This window comes from Eretmochelys imbricata, chromosome 2 (assembly GCF_965152235.1).
Source record: "Eretmochelys imbricata isolate rEreImb1 chromosome 2, rEreImb1.hap1, whole genome shotgun sequence".
NCBI classification, from domain to species: domain Eukaryota; kingdom Metazoa; phylum Chordata; order Testudines; family Cheloniidae; genus Eretmochelys; species Eretmochelys imbricata.
Window position 1 is genome coordinate 171,367,158 of NC_135573.1, and position 24,786 is coordinate 171,391,943.

At 42.4% G+C, this 24,786-nt stretch overlaps 1 protein-coding gene across 1 annotated transcript; it reads left to right on the plus strand.

Moving 5' to 3' along the window:
• The first annotated feature begins 652 nt into the window (after window positions 1-652).
• On the plus strand, window positions 653-23,932 carry PDIA4 (protein disulfide isomerase family A member 4). The gene is made up of 10 exons (XM_077810963.1): window positions 653-947; window positions 10,582-10,756; window positions 13,959-14,164; window positions 15,045-15,183; window positions 16,556-16,761; window positions 17,987-18,145; window positions 20,904-21,055; window positions 21,656-21,812; window positions 21,902-22,135; window positions 22,985-23,932. The coding sequence occupies exons 1-10, from the start codon at window positions 854-856 to the stop codon at window positions 23,398-23,400; spliced, it is 1,938 nt and encodes a 645-aa protein (XP_077667089.1). The 5' UTR covers window positions 653-853; the 3' UTR covers window positions 23,401-23,932.
• The last annotated feature ends 854 nt before the right edge of the window (window positions 23,933-24,786 follow it).

Sequence of the window (24,786 nt, forward strand, 5' to 3'; positions counted from 1 at the left end):
AATGCTCTAACCTTTACTCCCTCCCCCACAGCCTTTGGGGCAGGGGGAGAGATTGAAAGCAGACACTTGACAATAGCAAGATTAAGCTGCAGACCAGAGCCGAAAATCAGAGCTAATCGGTGCAGACTGACCCCCCCCCCCCCCCCGGCTTTAGCTTCAGGCACCAGGGAAGCGTCCTGGTTTTTCCAGCGGCTTGCGGTTCCTCCCTCCCCTACGCGTGAGGAGCAAAGAGCGTGTTGGGTGCGTTTCAGAGTCACATGTATAGTAACCCAGCTCCCTGCAAGCCTGGGCCTGCCCGTGGCCCCAGCGGCTGGAGCCTGAGGACGCAGCTCCCCAGCGCCGCTCGCCCAGCGGCCTCCACGGCGCCCCCAGCCCTGCAGCAGCAGCCGCCCACCCGCCGCGTCCCGCCCACCCCTGCTCCCGCAGGCCCCACGTGGCGCGCCCGCACGGGCCGCTCGCCCCCAGCTAGCGCCCGCCCTCGCCTCGCCCTGCCCCCTTTATCGCCTCCCGCTCTGACCTACCCGCCAATCCCAACGCGAGACGTGGCCGCTCTGCGCAGACAGGCCACGCCCCTTTCCTCCTCCTCTCCCCCCCCCCCCACACCTCTCCTTTGTCCTCACCCCTCAGGCCCACCCCTTCTGCTTCAGGACTGTTGCAGCTGAAACTAGTGGCAGCTGGTGATTGGTGATCCCCGAGGCAGCCAATCGGAGAGAGGCACCTCAGGCCAGGCGTGGAGGCTGGGCCCAGCCCCCTAAGAGGAAGAGAAAGAAGGGGAGGAAAGGAAAAGGAGAGGCGCAAAGCAAGTCAGGTGGGGGAAGGTGTAATTTTTAGGGTATTGCAAGTACATGCAAGGATGAATGTCAGTAAAGTCTGCCTGTTAGTGCTTCTCCTGGGGCTGGCTCAGCTTGCTATATTAGCAAGATGCCAAGAAGAAGAACAAGGTGGAGGTGAGTGTGTGATTAGTTCTGCTGTAGTCGATGAGTTTGACTCCGGTCTGAAACTGAAATGGGCTTGTGCTAGAAGGTTGTGGACTGTAAAATTTGAGGGACGGATTTGTAAAGAGATAACTACTAAATCTGCTGTACCCTGGGAGGGTACTGTTCCACAGATGCTTGAGGTCTCTTGTTGAATTAGGAGGAATAGATTAAAACTCGGGGAGGGGGAGGGAAGCAAGGGCTGGTTGGTAAGTAATTAAAAGAATTTGAGGATGTGTGAAAAGTAAAATGTTAAATAATGATTGAAAATGCAGGAAAAGATATGAGAAAATAAGGGCAGTTAGTGGATCACAGGGGTTAAAGTGTAAAAAAGCCAAAATCTCTGGAAGTTGTAATCCTAAAGCCCTGAGCTTAAATAAGGAAAATGCTTGCCAGAGTATCTAAAGACTATTGATTTGCTAATTAGATAAAATTGCCACATCCCTTACAATATTTATGAAACTCATTGATTGCTTTTGACAGACTAGCTTGTGTACTGTTCTTATTTGCATTGCAGAAACCCAAAGACTGACTGTTCTCTTTTTGTGCAAATATTTTATGCTTTGTTTTGCTTTCTTTATAGATAGGTATTCTGGAACTCATTGCCTTGGGTCACTCACATTGACAGTGAAAATTCTATTATAAGGTTAGAAATTCCAAGGGAGAAATTAATCTCAATGCAGAGGGTCAGCATGAGGCCTATGCATTTACTAAAGAGCCAATCCCACAATTGAATGCACTGCACATTGATTTTAATAGCAGTACAAGGGGTGTGTCTGTGCACAGTCGGTTGTAGGCTCAGGGCCTGAGAGCTTTGAGGGATAACACCTTAGGTGAATACTCTGTGACAGGGTGAATTTCATTTCTAAGACGTGTTCCAGCAAACATGTTTGTGAGTAAAACCTGTTTGCAGGATTGGGCCCTTTTGAGGGAGCGATGCAAAGTAAACATGGTTTTACAATAAGCCTGAAGTTATAAAATAACTTCTATTTCTTTAATCTTATTTTGCCAGAGGAAAAAATATATTTTTTAGTCTTTTTATGTTGCTGTAACTAGAACTAACTATTGCACTTGACCTTATGAAGCAAATAAATGGCCTGGAAAACAGCTCCAAATTGAAACGTTAACCTAACATTAACTGGATAATGCCGCGAAATAACTGTTTTTAAATGTGAAGAATTTCTTGCTTCTTAATACGTAACCACTACTTAAATTACTGTTGGTGGTGATTAAATTGTACTCTCCTAAACACACACATTTATTTTCCACTGGTGAGCTTGAAATGAATCTAAACCTCTAATCAATAAGTAGTGATGGTGATTAGCCTAATGCAACTTATCTAAAAATTATTACCTTCCAAGTTAAGGAACTACCATCTTAAAAAGAGAGAGCTTTTATAGGAGGTAGAAAAGAATTAACTTCATGAAGTTGTGTGGAACAATCTCTAGGGGTCTTTTTCTCCCTAAACCTTCTCTTGGGCTATATAATGACAGACCTCAAAGCCTAGTTTGATTTAATAAAAATCCATCACAATTTGCTAACTCTGGTGGTTGCTTTCTTCAGTGTTTTACTATTCGTATGGGACTTCTACTTGTCCTAGGCTATGAAAATTATTACTTTGACTTGCAGCTCATTCTTCCTGTCTCCTCCTGCAACGTATAAAATGAAGAGCTAGCATCCTTTAGTATTCACTGTCTCCTTTCACATTAAACATAGCACTCCTTTCAGAATTAAAAGGAACACAGAATACTGAGGATATTTACAAGCTCTATATTCTGAGGTGGCTCTTATTTCAAAAAATAGTCTGTTGCATTTTTGTTTTGCTGAATCTTAAGTGTCTCTATCATCCATGCATGTTTCCTCACTTCCAAAATTAGATGAGATAAAGCTGCTTTGCATTAGAAATAATTATAGTCTAGATTGGACTGAGGACATGATATAAAATGGTGGGGGTTCTGTTTTTAGAAACCTTATTCAGACACAAATTAAAACAATAATCTTCTTGTTTGTCTTCCAAAATGTTAGGCACTGTATGTAGTTTTGTTGGAGCAGAGATTCTGAGGTAATCACTTGGATCCCAATCTTGCAAATACTTGCTCAGGTGAATAGTCCCATTGAACTTAATGAAAGTACTTGTGTGAAAAATTACTCACCTGCAAAAACATTTACAGGATCAGGGCCTTGGGGGCAACACAATTATTAAGGTTCTCAAGCTTTGCTATATGAGGATCAGGAGAACTTTAATGTGGGAGGGTATATTCTACTCCCTCTGTTTTACTACTACTTTTGAATCAGCAATCAGGAGATACCTTTACTCTTCCTTAGGAAGCTTCTTTAGTATGACATTGTCCATGCTGCTTGGCTGCTCACCTGAACACTTGCTTTGGTCAGCTTTCAGAATACAGCTGTCTTAGAGTTTATTTCCCTGTTACCTGCAGAGGATTTGCTCACAAACATCTCAGGATGATATCCTGGTCCCACTGAAGTTAGTGGGAGCTTTGCCATTATCTTCAATGGGGCCAGAATTTTGCCCTCCATTCGCAGATGACTGGTGCACAGAGTACAGTACCACACTGCCAATATCAAAGACTTTTATATGTAAACTGGAGATTTATTTTCCTCTGATATGCATTAGTTTAATAGTAATCCATTGCACACCCATAATACCCTTCATCTGTGGACCACAAAGTATTTTACAGTTCTTAATTCTCTCAAAACCCCTGTGAGATAAGTAAGGGATATATTTTCAAACCCTACTTTCACCACTGAAATGCAGACACCTGTCTAGGGATACAGCAGTTAAGTAATGTTACTCTGTATTAACTAAGTTTGTATAGGCAGTGAAGAAGAAGAATACTAAATATAGTTTAAGTTGCAAGGGACCAGAGGGGTAGTTTGGCTATGACCTTTCCTGATGTGAGCTTCTGCTTGGACATATGGGTTAATATTCTTACAGGTGGATTTATCAGGCTCGGTGTTGTGACCAAGTGTCTGGGAGTCATAACTACCCTGTCCTTCCTAAGCTGTTAAATGGGAGGGTGGTAGCAGGTGGATCCCAGTATGGAAGAGGGAGCACAGGTACAGAAAAGATTGTGAATGACTTACTGGTTTTATTAAAAGTGCCATAGGCTCTGTAATGATTATAAGTTAGCAGGTCCTTGATTTTTGCATCACATTAGAAGAACATCTAGCACAGGGGTAGGCAAACTACGGGCCAGATCCGGCCCCTCAGGGCTTTGCATCCGGCTTGCGGGATTGCCACCCCCATGGCGCTGCGGGCCCCGCACCGCTCCTGGAAGCGCCCGGCACCATGTCCCTGCAGCCCCTGGAGGGGTGGGGGGGCAGAGAGCTCCGTGCACTGCCCTCGCCTGTGGGTTCCACACCAGAAGCTCCCATTGGTCGCAGATCCCCATTCCTGGCCAATGGGAGTTTCGGGTGTGGAACCCACAGGCAAGGGTAGTGCGCGGAGCCCTCTGCCCCTTCCCCCAGGGGCTGCAGCCACCTGGTACCGGCCGCTTCCGGGAGTGGTGCGGGGCCAGGGCAGGCAGGGAGCCTGCCTTTGACATGGCGCCACTGCCATCCCAGAGCCGCTCCAGGTAAGCGGCACCAGGCCAGAGCCCACACCCTGAACCCCCCCCCTGCCCTGAGCCCCCTGCTGCTCCCTGCACCCCTGCCCTGAGCACCCTCCTGCCTGCTGCGCCCCAACCCCCTGCCCTGAGCCCCGTCGTGCGCCCCGCACCCCTCCTCCGCCCCAACTCCAAGCTCCTTCCTGCACACCGCAACCCCTCCCACACCCTGCACTCCCCCGCCCCCCCCTCCACACACCAACCCCTGCCCCAGCCCTACAGTCATGGCCCTGCATGCAATTTCCCCACCCAGATGTGGCCCTGACGCCAAAGAGTTTGCTCACCCCTGTTCTAGCATGAGCATCTAAACTAGAAGAACTAGAACATACTACATTATAACTAAGGCTAAATTTTTGTCACGGATATTTTTAGTAAAAGTCAGGGACAGGTCACAGGAAATAAACAAAAAAATCACAACAGCCTGTGACCTGTCCCTGACTTTCACTAAAAATATCCCTGACAAAAGGGTTGGTGGGCTCAGTACACAGTGCTGCTGGGGCTTCTGGGTCCCCCACCGATGTGGTGCATAGGAGCTCCGGGGTCGCACTGCCCCTGGGGCTGGGCTGCTGCGGGGTCCCCTCGCCCCAGGCAGCTGGTAGCTGCAGAGTCCCCCAGTGGCTGGGCAGAGGTGGGGGTCTGCTGGCCTCACGCCGCGGCTGGGCAGCTGCACAGGGTCCGCCTGCTGCAATGGCAGAAAATGTCACAGATGTCAGTTTCCGAGACCTTTGTGACATAATCACAGCCTTAATTAAAACTAAGAATCCTGCACAGGTGAATAAGTTTGTGGGAGATATTTTGTCTTTGATCTAACATTGAGTGTCCTTCCTTCATTTCCTATGCATATTTATTTTGGGGCTGGGCCCAAGCTCCAAAGTTCAGATTTGAATCCAAGACTGAACTGCCTCAGATTTCAATGAAGTCTGGTTCAGATTCAGGATCTTAGCGATGGAGTCAGCTGTGAAATTTGCATCTAGATCCAAAAATCTTTAGTATTTGGATCAAGGGTTTTGTTGTGGGACCATATGTAACTTTAAAAAAACAAAACACTAAATCCTAAATAGGCCCTTCTTCTGATAACTGCTTAATAATGATAAATATGCAAACATTATCTATGTGATCCACCACAGTTATGCAAACTTCCAGCCAGAAATATGCATGAAGATCATCCAAGATGCACCCAGAGCTTGGGATGAATGTTCTGGTATGTTTCTTAAGACCTGTGGCAGGGTTGAAGCAACAAGTTTATTTGCTTGAAATTCCGTCCTCTGTGTGCTCGGTTCCCACTTAAGTGATCAGAAGTTACTCCTATTTATCAGAAGGTAGAGAGAGTTTAACCCTCAGTAATGACTTGTTGAATTTGCTGGTCACTTGGTGTGACTGTTTATGTGAGGTTTTATTTTGAAACAAAATTTGTTGTTTAACTGCCTCATCAATTTCTTTTTCAGGAAGCTTAAAGACAAACATAGACTTAAATTTGATTATAGCGATATCTCTTTTTCCTTCCGCACAGACCTCTGTCTTTATATGCAAATATTTATTTGCTACTTCTGCAATTTGAGCTGTAATCTCTCAACAGGCTAGCCTCATTCTGTAACTGTCAGCGCACCTGAGTCTTAAAAAATTTAAATCTCTAACTTAAAAGTTTCATTTGCTGGGTTGTGTGTGCAGGGGTTGTTTTTGCATCACATCTTTAGCAGGTCATATCCTTCTAAAACTGACAACAGACTTGAAGGTGGACAGTCTAAGGAGCAATGACACTAGTGAAACTAGAGGCAAAAGTGGATAAACTCTACCACCAGCAAATTATAAGTCTGCGCTTGAAAGTGCAAGGGGTGGATTAATTTAAATCAGTGACTTCTTTTTAATCAGCTTTTCCTTTTGTACTTCAGTTATTTTATAAAGAAAGGTGCATTCTTATTGGTTGATGTAACCATTAAAAATGTTGGTTACAACTAAATAGAGCCTTTACATTAGATTTAGTACATCTTTTTGCTACCTAGGAGGGTACACTGACTTAAGCAACTATATAGCTTAATATTTTCAGATTCTTAATTGTACATTTTAGTATGTTAGAAGAGGGTGAATGATATATTGCTTATTTACTGGATAATTAACTTTATCTTGATTTATGTCCAGCTGCAGTAGGATGGTAACTAGAATTTAATTAAACACAAAAAACAGCATATACAATTTATTTTTATTAAAACATTAAACATTTTGAATACATAAACTTCTCTTATCAAAACATGTTTCACTTTTACAACTAAATGATTTATTAAACTGAGAAATTAACTGTAGTCAGTGAATTAAACTGACTATTTCAAGTCAGTCTGGGAAAATTTTCAAATATGCCCTTGCCTAAGTGAAAGTAACTGGAATATAAGTTCCTACTTGCCTAAGTCTCTTAAAAATGAGTCTCGTAAGTTTCATAGGCTGGCCTATTGTGCCATATTTATAAAGCCTGACCTCAAAAGTTAGATGTTTGTCCCTTTAGTCTTTCTTTGTATAGAAAAGCAGCCTTGAACTCAACGTTTTTTATAGAAGCTCATGGGTTCAGCATATTTATTTTTATTTAAATATTTTAAGAGAGATAATAAGTTTAGACCTTAACATATTTTGTATTAAATTCAGATTTCATTTTAAACAGGTTTGTTTTCAAAAAGAAACTTCTTATAATTTAAATAGCAAAATCAAAAGAAAATCTGTTGGGGGGAGGGTCATTTTTTATCCACCCTGGATATGATGCTTTTTTTGTTTCTGACAGTGAAGTAAAAGGGGCAAGGGAATGAAGTAGTGTAATATTACTGTCAGCAGTGTAGAATGATCTATGTGGCCTATCAAGGAGTTCTTCTGTAGAAAGCTATGAAGCGTTTTAAGGATACTGAGGTAATTACAGAAGCTGCAGTAAAATTAGACCTCCATTTAATAAACTAGTAGAACTAGGCCTGGACTCCTTATGTGCTTACTTATGCAAAACTTCCATGGTCTTGTGAGTTCATTTTGTGGAGGCAATATTAATTCTGACATTTAACTCTGAATGCTTGACTTTGCAACCTAAAGGGTGATGGGTGGGTGGGTGTAAGTAAGTAATGGTACACAGCGGGGTCCAGTGACTAGTGACAAGGCTAGGAGTCCTGAACTGACTTCCCATTTCTGCTGCAGAATTTCATTGTGACCTGAAAATCAAGTCTTGAATGACTTGCTTCAAAAATGATGAGCACCCTCAATACCTGTGGAGACCTGATTTCATAAACTTCTTGCTCACTTGCAGCTCTGTTTACACGTTTACTGGAAACTCTGGGTGCTAAGCGGTTCTAAAAATCCAGTCCTTTGCGCCTCTCTCTCTGTTTCCCTATCTATAAAATGGATATAGTAATACTTTCTAACTCCCAGGAATGCTTTGAGATTTTTTTCATGTTTAAGTGCTTTGGGATCTGTGTGGGGAAATGCTTTGGAAATACAAAGTAATAACATACATTTTTCAAGTGCATTGACTAATTTTAAATCAGTGTTTGCAGTTGCCGCTTGAGAGCAGGTGAAACAGTAGCAGTGTTGATTAAAGAAACTTAATCTGCATCCAGATGTCTGCTACTCTATGATAGATAACCTCTGCAAGCCTTCTGGCTCCTTCAAGCACTCATTTCATCAGAAGCTGTGGTATCAGATACCCTTTAAAGCTGAATGTTAATTAAAAGTAACACACACCTACCTGAAATACAAATGGCTTTGGGGCTGAAGGGGAGTTAAAAACAGGAGAAACTTACTGAGTGATGCCACTCTCCCTGCAGTAAAACTTAGCTCCTGTGGCCCTAGAAGCTACTGCTCTCTGGTCCAGTTATGCTTTCAGTTACACTGTTGAAAATCCAAGTAACTCCAGAGTACTTCAATGGACATCAGTGGACTTACACCATAAGCATAACTGAGAAAAGAATGTTGTCCATTATTATTCCCACTCCCTTGCCCGTTAGCCCTCATGTGTTCCTTTAATCCTGGATGCACAAACTCTAGATGCAGCCAGAACATTTTCCCAGCTGGGAATCCTGCCTGGAACAGATAAGTTTGGCTAGGCACTTACATGGTTTCTTGTCTTACTACGTGCCAATCTGTTTGTTCACAAGATGACTGGACGTTCACCACGACATGGGTCAGGAAATTAATAATCGTTTTAATAGTGAGGCTCTGCAGTGGCAATACTTTCTCCTGCAGCTAATAAGAGCTTTGGCTTTGTTAGTGCTTGTTCTATTAAATGAACTCACCGAAAGTTCTTTAATAAGGCTTACTTTTTTTTGAATGATATCAGTGTTATCTGTTGCTGGTGTGGTTTGATCCCTCAAGTGGCTTCTTAACAAGAGAGGGAGCATCCTAATTCCAAACCAAGAATGAACATGGCAGTGGAAATAACATACACAAACGAAAGCTAGGACAACCTTCACCCAGGATTGACTGGCTGCTTTCTTCTCTCTCCCTCTCCTCAATATCTGTAGATTTGAGGACTATTTAGTAAGTTCTACTGCCTCACGGTTGCCTCCTAAAACAAAACATTTAAACAAGGGGGAAATGCTTCAGATACATTTACTCTTAAAATAGCACTCTGAATAAACACTGAGTAGTAAAATGATGAAAGCTATAATGTTGTAGCTGGTATATTGCCCATTTATCCTAAAGCTGGCAACAGCATAATCAGCGGGTCAAATTCTACCTCGGTATAAATCCAAGCAAACACTTTAATTTCAATATATATCCAGAGTGGTGATCTGAGTTAGTCTCTTGCTGTCTTCCATCATTAAACGCTGTCAGGTAATTCAAGCTCTTTGTTTATTCAGATTTGTCTACATTATCACACGGAATTTTACTACATCTAGGACGTCTAAGGGGATTCCACATGGATGCAGGGGTTTGCACTAGAGCAGAGGTCGGCAACCTGTCAGAAGTGGTGTGCCGAGTCTTCATTTATTCACTCTAATCTAAGGTTTCGTGTGCCAGTAATACATTTTAACATTTTTAGGTCTCTTTCTATAAGTCTATAATATATAACTAAACTATTGTTGCATGTAAAGTAAATAAGGTTTTTAAAATGTTTAAGAAACTTCATTTAAAATTAAATTAAAATGCAGCGCCCCCCTGACCGGTGGCCAGAACCCAGGCAGCGTGAGTGCCACTGAAAATCCGCTCATGTGCCGCCTTTGGCACACATGCCATAGGTTGCCTACCCCTGCGCTAGAGGATCTCAATGCAGGTGCAAGGCCATAATGGGTGCAACACATAAAAAGTCTTTGAAACCATTGTATCTAGATAAAATTTGCAAGGTGGTGGGTTTGGGGTTGTTGGTTTTTTTTTTTTTTTTTTTAATGTAATGAAAATCTTGTTGTGGATTGAACAATCTCCTGAACTGAGAACCAGAAAGTGAAACTGATTAGTATAATTTCAGTGAGTAAATGCAAGAATAAAATCAGTTTCCCATACTTTGGGAAAAAAATTAAATGAAAACAATTGCATACTCACCCACCACAACCTCGCCATGTGGTATTAAAGACTTAGATCCTAATTTATACATCTTCCATGCCTCGCCCTACCTGGCTAGTTCTTTGTGTCCTCTCCCTCTCCGCCCTCCTGCCCCTCCCCAAGGAGGCATACCCACAGTTTGGGAAATACTGATGTAAATATTCATAATGTCCTTTCTTTTCTCATGTTATATGCTTTGAACAGAAGATCAGTTGTGTTGATATTTAAAGTGTCATCTTCATTGGCATCTGAATTAGCATCTATTAAAATGCCTAGGACACCACACTTCAGAGCTATTTTTCAGGCTCTCTGCAAACGCTGGCAGTCATAGCTGCATCGGTTACACTCTGATCATAGTCTGCAAAGTGTTTCATTTTGTTTTTTACTTTTAAAAAAATATAATTTTTAAACTGACAGTGTTGCTTTATCACTAAACTTGAAACAACCTAACATGAACTGCCCCCCCACCACTTTTCTAGAATCTGTTACAAAAGAGGAGGAGGATGATGATGATGAAGATGATGATGATGACGATGAGGATGATGATGATTCTGAAGTTAAAGAAGAAAATGGTGTTTTAGTTCTGAACGATGCAAACTTCGATACCTTTATTGCAGACAAAGACACCGTGCTGTTGGAGTTCTATGCACCATGGTAGGTTTGAAACTTGCAGCATTTTTATATCCCAAATGGATATGTCCATGGGGTTCAAACCCTCCATTAAATACTTTCTTCAGGAGTCAGTCACATTTATTTTAGTATACAGATTTCAGCTGGGTTTGTGTGATCCACGTATGGCTTTCAGTGGACAGATTTGTCACTTGCAGCTTAATAGCATGCAGATCTACATAGCTAAAATCACAGTGGTCTGGATTGTGCCAGTTAGGCAGAACCTAGAATGAGGTGTGACGTAGAGCAGCATGCTTGCAGGGGGAGCACTGGGAGGCATTCTACCCCTGGGAGGTAGAACTCTTCCCCAGCATACTCTAGGAATATGCCTGCAACTGCACCTATGTATGAACTGCAGCCTGTTTCTTCTGACTGCTGGTCACATTGTAAGTAGTCATGGCTCTAGCCGCTTGGGGGACTGTGTAGCCCTGGGGGAGTAGAGACAGAGCTGCTCTGACCACAGGCGTTGCAATTGTGCCTGCCTCTTATGCACATCATGTGGGAGAATAAAGAAGGAGAAGGCCCCTTGCATCCTCCCCACTGCACACACAGGTAAGGTCTGGGCAGAATTCAGCGCAGTGTCAGAAAATAGCTAGGAATTCTCAGTTACCCCCTTAATGCATCTGAAGTTGGGACTGAATTGGGAGGCAAAGGGAGCTTCAGATTACCTTAATATATAGTTGCCTATATTCCAAAGACATGCAGGGGTTCCCCACTGTGAGTAGGTGCAGCCTGGCTTTGCTTCCCTCGGTACTCCATGGCCCTGAGAAGCAGAAAGGAGCCTTAATACAGTGCACTCTGGCCAGCCTTTGATCATCTCCCTCCATTGGGGACTGGGAGCAGGGCTAAGACACTAGTGATTCTCTGGTTGGGGAGCTCCCTGTTCAAGGGTATTATCATGAGGCTATTTCTGCCCACTTTAAGGCGACTTGACATTGGTGGAACAATGTAATAGGGATATGGTATAACTAAAAATTGGCCCCCTTAAGGTTGGCATTTTTAACAGTGTTTTGCTGTACATCTCAGTAGTCTAATTCTGCAGATACTCAATTTACATTGGTGTAACTCCTCTGAGTTACCTTGGATTTATATTGATACAACTGAAAACAGAATTTAGGCCAGTATATTTAATCTAGTGCATTTTACACCACAGACAGAAATAGGCTAAAGGAAAACATGGAAGCAGAAACTGTTTGTTGGCACGATGCTGAGTTAGCACTGCTGCAGGAACCTTTTGCGTTGCCTGACTGTTTTTATTTTTTAAACTGTAATTTAACAATGTATTAACATAAAAGCAGCCAAGAAAATTAAATGCAAAACACTTTTTTTGAGTGAGAAAGATGATCTCTTCTTAGGGTTAAAGTTGAAAATTTGGTCCCAGTTATCATTTAGATGAACCTATCTAGCTTTTTATATTGGTTCCATCATGTAATATCTGAATAGAATCAGGAAGAGATGAATTCCCACCTTTGTAGCTGGAATCTGCCTGCATTTTTTTTTTTTTTTGTAGGGCATAGTTATGTATGTTTTGATGGCCATATCTTTGTAATGGACAAAGATGGAAACGCTTTTTTCTTTTAACTTTTTTCACCTGGCCTTGATGCTAAACAAAACTGATTTAAGATTTTCCTATGGAAATAAGACTAGCTCTCTCTCTGTCATGCAGGCTGTCCCAGCAGCCCCAGCCCCTATATGAATTTCTAGGATGGCCAGACAGAGAGGGTGTGCAATGTTGTCATAGGTGGATGGCACTCTGTTAGGCACCTTTTATTTCTTCTTAGCTGCTGACTGAACATGCTCCGTAGTGGTCCCTCACACACACGTGCTCACACAGTTGTGTTTATTTCCCCCTGCCCTCCCCCAATCATTACCAATGACTTTAGCAAAAGACTTCAGTGGGGTCAGGATTTCACCCAAAGTCTTTAATGATGGTTACATCTATGCCAGGATTCACAGTTCTGTTGTTTCTGCTGTAGCCTTATTCAAATAGTGGTTACAGTTTTTATAATGGAGTGGTTTGGAGGTCGATAGGGGGAGTTGGTTGCCCTTTAACTCAAAAATAGAATGGATCTTGCTTAAACTTTCTGAAACTCCTCTTCAGGCATGGACAACTTCAAATCAAAGCATGAATGTTTCTTGATATTAAAAACAGAGGGCATAATGGAGACTATGGCTGAAAGTCAGAGTCTCGAGAACTTCCATGTAGCCAGCACTTCTTAATAATCTTACCATTCAAAAGTGCTTAACAATATCAGTTAAATAATATTAATGTAGTTACTGGGTGGGCAAGTACAGCAATAATTTTGGACTCCAAGATAGGAGTATGAGACCTGTCATACTGGATCAGACCATTGATTCAACTAGTGCTCACCACCCTTTGTGCTCTTGCTTCATACAAGAGCCATCCACGGACAACCTGATCACCGAACTTGACTGTTGGAGTCTCTCTACTGGTGGGCCCACACATGCACAGCAGTTTAAGAACTATTTGCTGTTTTGACTGTGGTTTTTCTGTTTGTTTGTGTGTTGTGTGGGTTTTTTCCCTGTCTTTGCTGCAACATTCTAAAACCACTTTGTGTGCAATATAGTTCATTTTTTGTCTCCTTATCCTGCTTCACCTGAAAAAATGTCACCTTTTCTGCACAAGCAACGGCTTGGATTAGCAACTCATGGAGTGGCCTGATCCCTTCCCATCTTATCAAGAGGCAATTCTCACTTCTCTTCCTTACCTCATCTCAACCCATTCATAAGTGACCTTGCAGATCATAAGGATAAGCCCGCTCAAGATTCCTAGATTGTGACCAGGATAAAGAACTTGACATGAGTAAAATGCTGATGGGAAATTTTAGGGGTTTAGTCCTCTGGCTGGTATTAATGGAAATCCTGCCTCTATACTGTGCACTATTATAAATATATATGTAGAGCTTTCCTTTTTCCATAGTGAGGAGGGGCAGTGTTATAAGTTTAACTATCTTATGGTAACCACTGTGACTGTAAGAACTGGAGAGATTATGTATAGAAGGGGCAAACGTTCCTAAAACAATACAGTTGGACACTCCTATCTATTCTAGATTTGAAATCATAGCAGGAAAAATAACACACTAATTCTGAGGTCCGCTTGTGGAACGCTCTGTGGAAATGCAGAGTAGCAAAATATACCTTCAAGTTCATGTCTCTGATTTTACAGGTGTGGGCACTGCAAGCAGTTTGCTCCAGAATATGAAAAGATAGCCAAAACGCTGAAGGAAAATGACCCTCCCATTCCAGTTGCCAAAATAGATGCTACTGCAGCCACTGCTGTGGCAGGTCGTTTTGAAGTTAGCGGCTATCCAACCATCAAAATTCTGAAGAAGGGGCAGACAGTTGATTATGATGGATCCCGAACAGAAGATGGTAAGCCATGTTCTCTCTGAGTTCAGTGTAATGAAGCAAATGGAAGAGGGAAGTAGCACCTTACTGCTTATAAGTGGAGCTTTTTAAACACGCTGATCCATTTGTACGATCTGTTCCTGAGTGCACAGAACCTTCCTTTCAGCTGAATTTTAAATGGAGGAATGTTAAGGCCAAGATGGGGGGGGGGTGGGTGTGTGTGTGTGGTTTTTTTTTTTTAAGGGTATTTTGAACAGCTTCATGTTACAGTATGACTTCACCAGGTATTGGGTGTCACTGATACCCAAAGGATTCTCTCTCCCCTCTCCTCCCCTCCCCCCCTTTACTAATGTACAGCAGTTTGGCTGTTAAAGTGGTACTCTTTCATGCTCTGAGAGAGGCCAGCTAACAGTAGTATCAGTATTGATATATTGGCAATGGCTGTGAAGCCGCTACTTATTTGACGCTTAAGGAGATTATACTGTACTTCTCTCCAGGCTGAGATAAAAGCTGGCTCTTCCAGAGCTGCCGTTCCAAAATGTTCAGTAAGAAAAGGAGACACTGAAATAACTTGTTACAATGTACTGTATTTGCGCTCTGTAAACCTGGAGGAGCATGAATTAAAATACTGACATTTTGTTTATTGTTTGAATTTCTATGGGGTCCATTAACAAAGAAGTAAGGGACAAAAGGAGCTCAAACAAGTAAGGGTATACCTAGGATTAGAATTCAGGAGTTCCTTGGTCCTAGCCATCTGCTCAATCCAAGATAATACTCGGTCACTAATGTCTCAAATTCTTGGTGATCTCAAATCTTCCTCTTAGACTGACGCTATAGCACTAGGAAAGATACGGATGGCATGGATATGCAAAATTACAAACTTGTGTATTCAATTGTCTTTCAGCAATTGTGACTAAAGTTAGAGAGGTTTCAGATCCAAATTGGACCCCTCCACCAGAAGCTACACTGGTGTTGACCAAAGATAACTTTGATGAAGAAGTGAATGATGCTGACATAATGCTGGTGGAGTTCTATGCCCCATGGTAAGACAGAATGCGAATTTCTCTTCTTTCACAGATGTGGCATGGCTGTAAAACTGGAAGGGAGGGGCAGCTGGGGGCTCCCACCTGTCGAATTTGGTTTTCCTATAAACCTATCCCTTCTTAAAATGGCGTGCTTGCTTGCTTGACTGCATTCTTAGAATGGTATTCTGTTTTGAATGAGTTGTGTATTTAAATGGGAATACTCATAGATACTAAGGTCAGAAGGGACCATTATGATCATCTAGTCCAACCTCCTGCACAACGCAGGCCACAGAATCTCACCCACCCACTCCTGCGAAAAACCTCTCACCTATGTCTGAGCTATTGAAGTCCTCAAATCGTGGCTTAAAGACTTCAAGGAGCAGAGAATCCTCCAGCAAGTGACCTGTGCCCCATGCTACAGAGGAAGGCGAAAAACCTACAGGGCCTCTTCCAATCTGCCCTGGAGGACAATTCCTTCCCCACCCCAAATATGGCGATCGGCTAAACCCTGAGCATATGGGCAAGATTCCCCAGCCAGATACCCAGGAAAGAATTTTCTGTAGTAACTCAGATCTCACCCCATCTAGCATCCCATCACAGGCCATTGGGCCTATTTACCATGAATATTTAAAGATCAATTAATTACCAAAATCATGTTATCCCATCATACCATCTCCTCCATAAACTTATCAAATTTAATCTTAAAGCCAGATAGGTCTTTTGCCCCCACTGCTTCCCTTGGAAGGCTATTCCAAAACTTCACTCCTCTGATGGTTAAAACCTTATACTGAACTTGATATTTTAAAGAGCTCTTCCTCATGAAAGTTGGGGGGAGCATTGGAGATAGTCACATAGACCTGGGTATATTGCATAGTGTTTGACTCCACTATAGCATGATTCATTTCTGACCTTTATCACCCCGTTATTCCAGTCCTGAGCTTCTGTTGAGGATAAAGTTAGCTGCTATTTGTTGGGGTTTGTGGCTTGTTTTGGGGTTTTTTTTCCTCCCCACAAGCTCTGACAAAATCATTGGTCACTTTAAACTCAAAACTTAGTCCATTGCTGAGATTTAGTTCTCAGCAGGTGAAAAGCTAGAGGAGTAACTTTCTGTGCAACTTATCCTCCCTGAGATATACCATGTTTAATAGGCTGAGGGCATGTTGTGATGTGGTTAAAGCCAGGTCAGTTACAGCCTTGATTAAGAAAGCACCTCTGTGAAGGAGAATTTTTTCACCAGGGGAAAAAATTAAGAATGTCTACATCCCTACTTATTTTCCATTCTGGAAATGTGAATTTACCCACTTCATATGCTTGGAAGGTAAGAAGCCACATACTAGATATTGTTACCTATAAAATACACACACACACACCCCGCTTGTTTTTTCTTTAGGTGTGGACATTGCAAAAGGCTCGCTCCAGAGTATGAGAAAGCTGCCCAGGAGCTCAGCAAACGCACACCCCCAATTCCTCTAGCTAAAGTGGATGCCATTGCTGAAACAGATCTCGCAAAGAAGTTTGACGTCTCTGGCTATCCAACTCTGAAAATCTTCCGCAAGGGCAAGCCTTTTGACTACAATGGCCCACGAGAAAAATATGGTAACAGGTCTTACTATTTTGAGTTAGAATTGGGGGGGTGGGGTGGAAGGATGAACCACAAACACTTCGAAAAAGTCTTGTGTACATTCAGCTGTTGGCGTAGCTGGAGAGAGAGAGGCATGGAAAACTGCATTCTCTCCTTTGCCTAGGCTAACAGGATTGACTGAATCTCTTACAGCCCTAGGTCTTATCTCTAGGGCCCTACCAAATTCATGGCCATGAAGAACGCGTCACGGACCATGAAATCTGGTCTCCCCCCATGAAATCTGTTCTTTTCTGTGCTTTTACCCCATGCTGTACAGATGTCATGGTGGAGACCAGCGTTTCTCAAATTGGGGAGTCCTGACCCAAAAGGGAGTTGCGGGGGTGGGTGTCTCAAGGTTATTTTAAGAGGGTCGCGGTATTGCCACCCTGGCTTCTGGGCGGCCTGAGAGCGGCGGCTGTTGGCCGGGCACCCAGCTCTGAAGGCAGCACCCCACCACCAGCAGCGCAGAAGTAAAAGTAGCAGTACCACACACACACACCCCCCCACGATAACTTTGCGACCTCCCCACCACAACTCCTTTTTGGGTCAGGACCCCTCCAATTACAACACCCTGAAATTTTCAGATTGAAATAGCTGAAATCATGAAATTTACGATTTTTTTAAATCCTATGACTATGAAATTGACCAGAATGGAGCATGAATTTGGTAGGGCCCTGCTTATAGCCCCTTTTCATGTGGGAGACCAGTCAAACCAGTTTACAAAAACAAGAAGTTTATATAGAGGTGACAGAGCAGTGGCAGTACGGGCAACCATTCCACTGCACTGGTATATGTGTCACTTAAGTGCTGACAGGGTTAAGTGCTGTTCTTAACCAGATTAAAACCCAGGAGGAATTCAAGTCAGCATTTTCAGCATTGTGTTTTGGATGCTCAGTTTCAAATAAACGGGGCTTGGATTTTCAGAAGAGCCAAATAATCGCAACACCAGTTGAATTTGGTGGAAGTAGCAGTTGCTCAGCTCTTCTGAGAAGCAGTCCTAAATCGAACACCTGAAACGAGAGGGCCTAAATCTTGATCAATTAGCGTTTTTGTTGTTGTTGCTGTAGTGCATCTGTTCAGAAAGCTTGATCTCCAACTGAAATGCGGTTTTTGCAAGATTGAAGTTGCTACGGACGCACAATACCTGAACCTTGCTTTCAAGTAAATCTTCTGAATAACATTTTTTTGTTTTTGTCCCAGGTATTGTTGATTACATGATTGATCAGGCTGGTCCTCCATCCAAACAGATTCAGGCTACCAAACAGGTACAAGAATTTCTGAAGGATGGTGATGATGTCATAATCATTGGCATCTTTAATGGAGAGATGGACAAAGCCTACCAGCTGTATCAAGATGCTGGTAAACTATATTTTTCAAATACTAAGCTAAAAGCATTTCTGTGTTCTCCCATGGACTGCCTAGCCAGGAGTGTTCACCTATTTCTGCTGAGTTTAATTTTTATTTTAGCTTTTCAGTTTACCTTTAATCCTTAGGAAACTAGCCAAACTCTCAGGTAGAGGTCTTCTGAGGACTAGCTATTTCATAATACTTTGGGACAACTCTGGCGTGCGTTGTGCCGGGAAGGAGGGAGGATTTCTGTCTGCTGGTAGCTGATGTACTCTAAGACTCTTGAGAGAGACCAATCCTGACCTCTCTGCTCCCCTGCCTGCCCTCCTGACATCTGCTGCCTCCCTCCTGACTGTTCCAGATGACATTTGCCTCACACTTCCTTGAGTAGGAAGTCAACAGGAAGAAGCCAGCTGTATGGCTGCAAAAGGAGGTCAGGCCAGGTGTGGGAGAAGTACTGCTGGTTCTGCGTCAGTTCAAGTGTGTGGAGAGGCAAGGCTGGTAGCTGAGAGGCAGTTAATGAATTGGGGTGTATGAACACCGGGTGGGGGCAGTGGGGCGCAGAGGAAGCTCAAAGCCAGAGTGGTGGGAAGGATCTTCTTTTCTGTCCACTGAGGAAAATAAGCTTGGAGAATAGGGGGCTCTATCTTGTTGTCTGGGAATGGGGAAGTATTGAGGATGGGTGTGCTTCTTTCCAGTCCCTCAGTGCAGATCATTGACAATCCAGTTACTCCTGCCCATTGCTCTGGGAAGAGTGCAGTGTTTAAATATACAAGAGGCCAAACATTACTGCCTCCCTCCCTTTGGGGGAGGAAGGCTGGACACAGATCATTTGAACCAGTCAATGCCCCTCTCGGCATCCACCAAAGGGGGATAGAGAGCAGCAAGATATTCCCTCTTTCCTCTCCCAATGGCAAAGCATACTTGTTAGCTCTTACTGCTCTGATCACCTGCATGGCAGTACAGTTTCACAGTTAATCTGGCCATTCCAACACAGCAAACTGTTGCACAGTCCCACATTTAGGAGAGAGCCAGAAACATTACTTTGAAAGGTGCATATTCCAAAATATATTAAAATAAATATTGTAAAGCAGCTATTTGAAGTTGCTCAGGGTTTTGGAATACTAGAATAAATTTCAGGGGAGATAGATTGGCGGGCAGAGTTCAAGTGAGGCGCAGTCCAAGGTGCATGCTAAATTTGTCTCCAGATTCTCACCTGTCGGTGGAAATACAGTAATACCTGAGGCGGTATAAAATTCTAAAAGTTTAGTCTCTAAGGTGCCACTACTTTCCAAATCATGGGGTAAGGGGAGAATTTCTTTAAACTAGAGTTAAAGGATTTTAATCTTTGGCTATGACTACACTGCCCTGAAGCTTGGATTACCGAGGGGGGGGTGGAGGGCGGGGTACCAAAATGCTGTGTTGTAACTCCTGTGTGGATGCTCATAGATTCTGAGGTCAGAAGGGACCATCATGATCATCTAGTCTGACCTCCTGCACATTGCAGGCCACAGAACCTCACCCACCCACTCCTGTAATAGGTTCCTAATCTCTGGTTGAGCTACTGAAGTCCTCCAGTCATGGTTTAAAGACTTCAAGTTACAGAGAATTCACCATTTACACTAGTTTAGTTTAAACCTGCTCTGGGCATGAAGTAAAAGTGTCATAAATATAAAGGGAAGGGTAACCACCTTTCTGTATACAGTGCTATAAAATCCCTCCTGGCCAGAGGCAACATCCTGTTACCTGTAAAGGGTTAAGAAGCTCAGCTAACCTGGCTGGCACCTGACCCAAAGGACCAATAAGGGGACAAGATACTTTCAAATCTTGTGGGAGGAAGGCTTTTGTTTGTGCTCTTCGTTTGCGTGTTTGTTCTCTCTTGGGATTGAGAGAGACAGACAGAAATCCATCTTCTCCAACCCATCCTAATCCAAGTCTCCAATATTGCAACCAGTATAGGTAAGCCAGGCAAGGCGGATTAGTTTCTTTTGTTTTATGTGAATTTTCCCTGTGTTAAGAGGGAGGTTTATTCCTGTTCTCTGTAACTTTAAGGTTTTGCCCAGAGCGGGATCCTCTGTTTTGAATCTGATTACCCTGTAAAGTATTTTCCATCCTGATTTTACAGAGGTGATTCTTTTACCTTTTCTTTAATTAAAATCCTTCTTTTAAGAACCTGGCTGATTTTTCCATTGTTCCAAGATCCAGGGGTTTGGGTCTTTGATGATTTTGTAACCAATTGGTTAGGATATTATGCTCAAGCCTCCCCAGGAAAGGGGGTGTGTAAGGCTTGGGGGGATATTTTGGGGGAAGACGTCTCCAAGTGGTCTCTTTCCCTGTTCTTTGTTTAAAACTCTTGGTGGTGGCAGCATACTGTTCAAGGACAAGGCAAAGTTTGTACCTTGGGGAAGTTTTAACCTAAGCTGGTAAGAATAAGCTTAGGGGGGTCTTTCATGCGGGTCCCCACATCTGTACCCTAGAGTTCAGAGTGGGGAAGGAACCCTGACAACACTAGTTTAGTTTAAACCTGCTGTGGGCATGAAGTAAAAGATTCCTAGTCTGCATTAATGTAATCCTGTTTGAAGAGGATTAAGTGAATGCAAACTAGGAACCTCTAAACTAGTGCCTGTAGCATCCACACGAGGGAGTTACAGTGCAGCACTTTGGTACACATCGTAGTCCAAACTGAAAGGCTGTGTCAACAAGCCCTTGGGTGCAGTGTCTTTTAGTTGCTAATTATTTCTCTTCCCCTCCCCCCCCTTTAATTTCTCAGCTAATGGTTTAAGAGAAGATTACAAGTTTCACCACACCTTCAGCAGTGAGATCGCAAAATTCTTGAAAGTGACTCCTGGAAAACTGGTGGTCATGCAACCTGAAAAATTTCAGTCAAAACACGAGCCCAAAATGAATATTTTGGATCTTAAAGTGAGTAGTTTTCCAAGCTATTAGGAAAAATGAAGTCTGCTTGCTTGATTACAAGTATGTATGAAGACTCTGCTCATTCATATACATGAGCAGTTCATATCCTCAAATTGGAGTTTAATAGTCCAGTAAATGTAGATATTTCCTTAAGATTATAAGGGCCTGATCCAAGCCCCACTGAAGCCAATGGGAATCTTTCCACGGACTTAAGTGGGCTTTGGATCAGACCCTAACTGTTTGGTTTGGTTTTGATTTTAGTTACAGTGGGCCTGATTTGTCCTTGCTCTGGTTTTATGCTGGTGTGACTCCACTGAGTTCAGTGAAGTTACTCCTTCTCTCACTTAAGCGAGTGAGAACGGAACCAGCTTTTTTTGCCTCCTAAAATGGCATGAAATCACTCTAATTGTGCCTTTTCCACCTCCAAAGGCTTCATGAGGCCACACCAAAGGCATAAGCTACTTCTCCTGTTCAAGGACCTCAGAGATTTATTGTGCATGTTTTATATACAAAATACATCTGTATGATAATAGTTTAAAAAAAAAAACCCAAAAAACAAGTTCAAGTTTTACATTTCTAAATGCCGCACTCTTTTATTTTAAACAGGATTCTACTGATGGGTCTGAAATAAAGGATCACGTGGCAAAACATGCTTTGCCACTCGTTGGTCATCGCAAGACCTCCAATGATGCTAAGAGATATGCTAAGCGTCCTCTAGTGGTTATCTACTATACTATAGACTTTAGTTTTGATTATCGTGTTGGTGAGTTTAACTCTTGTGAGCGTCCCCCAAAATAATTGCCTTTGGGGGAGAGAGAAATTGCTAATCCTTTTGTGTTCTGATGATTTCAGCTACCCAGTACTGGAGAAGCAAAGTCTTAGAGGTGGCCAAAGACTTCCCTGAATATACTTTTGCCATTTCTGATGAGGAGGATTATTCTTCTGAAATAAAGGATCTGGGGCTGATTGACAGTGGGGAAGATATTAACGCTGCAATCCTGGATGAGGGTGGCAAGAAATATGCCATGGAACCAGAGGAGTTTGACTCTGATGTGCTCAAGGAATTCATTTTGGCATTCAAAAAAGGTAAAACCCCCAAAACACAGGGTTGGTGGTCTCTGGGGGTGGTGAAGGGACTGCACACATGGGGGCAGGTTGTGTTTTTGGTTTGGTGGTGTTTGGGTATTTTTTTGTCCTGTTCTTCCCCACCACAACCCTCCTTCTGGATCTGTTTCTGAGATTGTGGCCACAATATAAAGTTATACACAGCCTCAAAACAAAACTCTGTGTTAGACAGGTGATAGCTGTCTCTTGCCCCCTTCTTGCATTTGTATCTTGGTTAACTTTCAGGTTTCAGAGTAGCAGCCGTGTTAGTCTGTATCCGCAAAAAAAGAAAAGGTGCCACAAGTATTCCTTTTCTTTTTTTGGTTAACTTTGTGTTGCTCAGACGACACAATGGCATCTAGACAATTCTAGCTATGTACTAACACACTGTCAGTCACTTGAAAGGGTTGGTAAGCCCCAAATTTTCTTATATTTGCTCATGAAATATGTATGTTCAAACGACAGCAGTCCTTTATTCATATTCATTGCTAGTATAATGAACCAGTATGTGTCTATTAATATGGTGATGAACACCAATATAAGAAAGGAGAAGATTTTATCAAGGAAATGGATTTCACTGTCCATATTCCACCAGCTTCTTATATTAAAAATTAACTAGCTAACCCAGGTTTCAAACAGAGAATAAATTTTATTCAGATGGTGAAGATCACATCTTCCCTTGTTTGAACTGGTGCAACTACACTCGTTGCTGGCCACCAATGGTTGAAATCAGGATTTATCCTCAGAATATTAAAGCCTCTCTCTGGAGGAGATTTAGTTCAGTCTAATGGTGGCCTCTTTTGTTGACTTCACTTTTTGTTTCTTTTCTAGGAAAACTGAAACCTATTGTGAAATCCCAGCCAGTACCAAAAAATAACAAAGGGCCTGTGAAGACTGTGGTGGGTAAAACATTCGACACCATAGTAATGGATCCAAAGACTGATGTCCTAATAGAGTTCTATGCTCCCTGGTGTGGACACTGCAAGCAGCTGGAACCTGTGTATACTGAGCTGGGTAAAAAATACAAGAACCAGAAAAACCTAGTCATTGCCAAGATGGATGCTACTGCCAATGATATGACAGATGATCACTACAAAGTGGAAGGATTTCCCACCATCTATTTTGCTCCCAGCAACAACAAAAAGAACCCTATTAAATTTGAAGGCGGGAATAGAGACTTAGAGCATTTGAGTAAATTTGTAGAGGAACATGCAACCAAACTAACCAGGACAAAAGAAGAGCTTTAGATGAGATGAGGGTGGAAAAAGAATTGTTTGTACTTTATAGGTAAAGCAAGTTACTCACAAAATTTGTTGAGGGAACAATTCTGCAGTTTGAGCAAAGGGGATTCTTGGGCAGAAAAAACATTGCAGTATCTGATTTTTGTATTACAAAAAAATCATTCTGGACACTGAACTTCTGTCCGACATGAATGTCTTTAGGCTAGTTATAATTTTGATCTTTGGAGGAAAAATACAGTCTTTATTTTTTGTGACTGCCTTTGAGCTTGATTATTTTTTTGATTACAGTGCAGTTTGTTTTTGGGTATTTTTTTATCTCTAAGATTTATCCAAAAAAAAAAAATCTGCCAAACAGGCCTGTATCTGCCTCTTCGTGTTTGTTGGGGTTTTTAAGTTCTTTCTCTATTTGAATTTGAACAGCTGTGTTTCATGTGGCTGTATGACTTTCTGTCTTCGAGGATGAGAAGGGAATTTTAAAATGGAGACCATTGTCTTATCAAGATCAGATGCAAACAACAAAGGTGCTAACTCAATATGATTCTACACCTGTCTGCTTTTGCTTTGTGTGTTGTTTTAGGATTACACTTCAAAAACATGAGGCTGTATCTGTTTATCAGCGGCTTCCTCCCCCACCCTTCACTCCTTTTCTCCTGTATTGAACATACTCTTAAAAAGTGAAGTGTAATGCTTGAAGTAGGAGTATATGATGATGTGTGTTGCTTACTATTGTAGTGCAGTCTAGAGAGAGGCTTTAATATTTTGAGACTAAACCCTGATTTCAACCTTTGGTGGGGCCAGCAAGAAGTGTAGTTGCACCAGTTCAAACAAGGGAAGATGTGATCTTTACCAGCTGAAAAAACTTACCTCTGTTTGAAACCTTGGCTAGCTAGCTAGTTAATTTTTAATACAACAAGCTAGTGGAATGTGGCCAGTGAAACCATTTCCTTGATAGAATCTTCTCCTTTCTTATATTGGTGTTCATCACCATATTAATAGACACATACTGGTGGGTTTAAGCATTATGGGCTTTTGTTCATAGTGGTCTTTTAAAGAAAATGGACAGATTCCCTTTATGTAACAATGCACTCTTACATGCCTATCTGCAGTGGGTTGCCACAGAACTAACTGCAGCTGCTGTGGACAGTTTTTCAGGTTCTCAGTCCTAAAATTCTTGAAAGTGCTCCTCAACTTTGCATGTGCAGGTTTAGATGTGTGTCCTGATTTATTTTTTAAAGTGTTCAGCATTCTTTGGAAAAAACAGGCTGCAGGTGTCTAATGTTAAACATCTAAAATTAATTTTAAAAAACAAAACTTAAAAATCTGGCCTTAGTAATTTTTAGAAGGTGGCTCTTCTGGGAATACCACAGAGCTAATTAACCCCCCCCGCCCCCC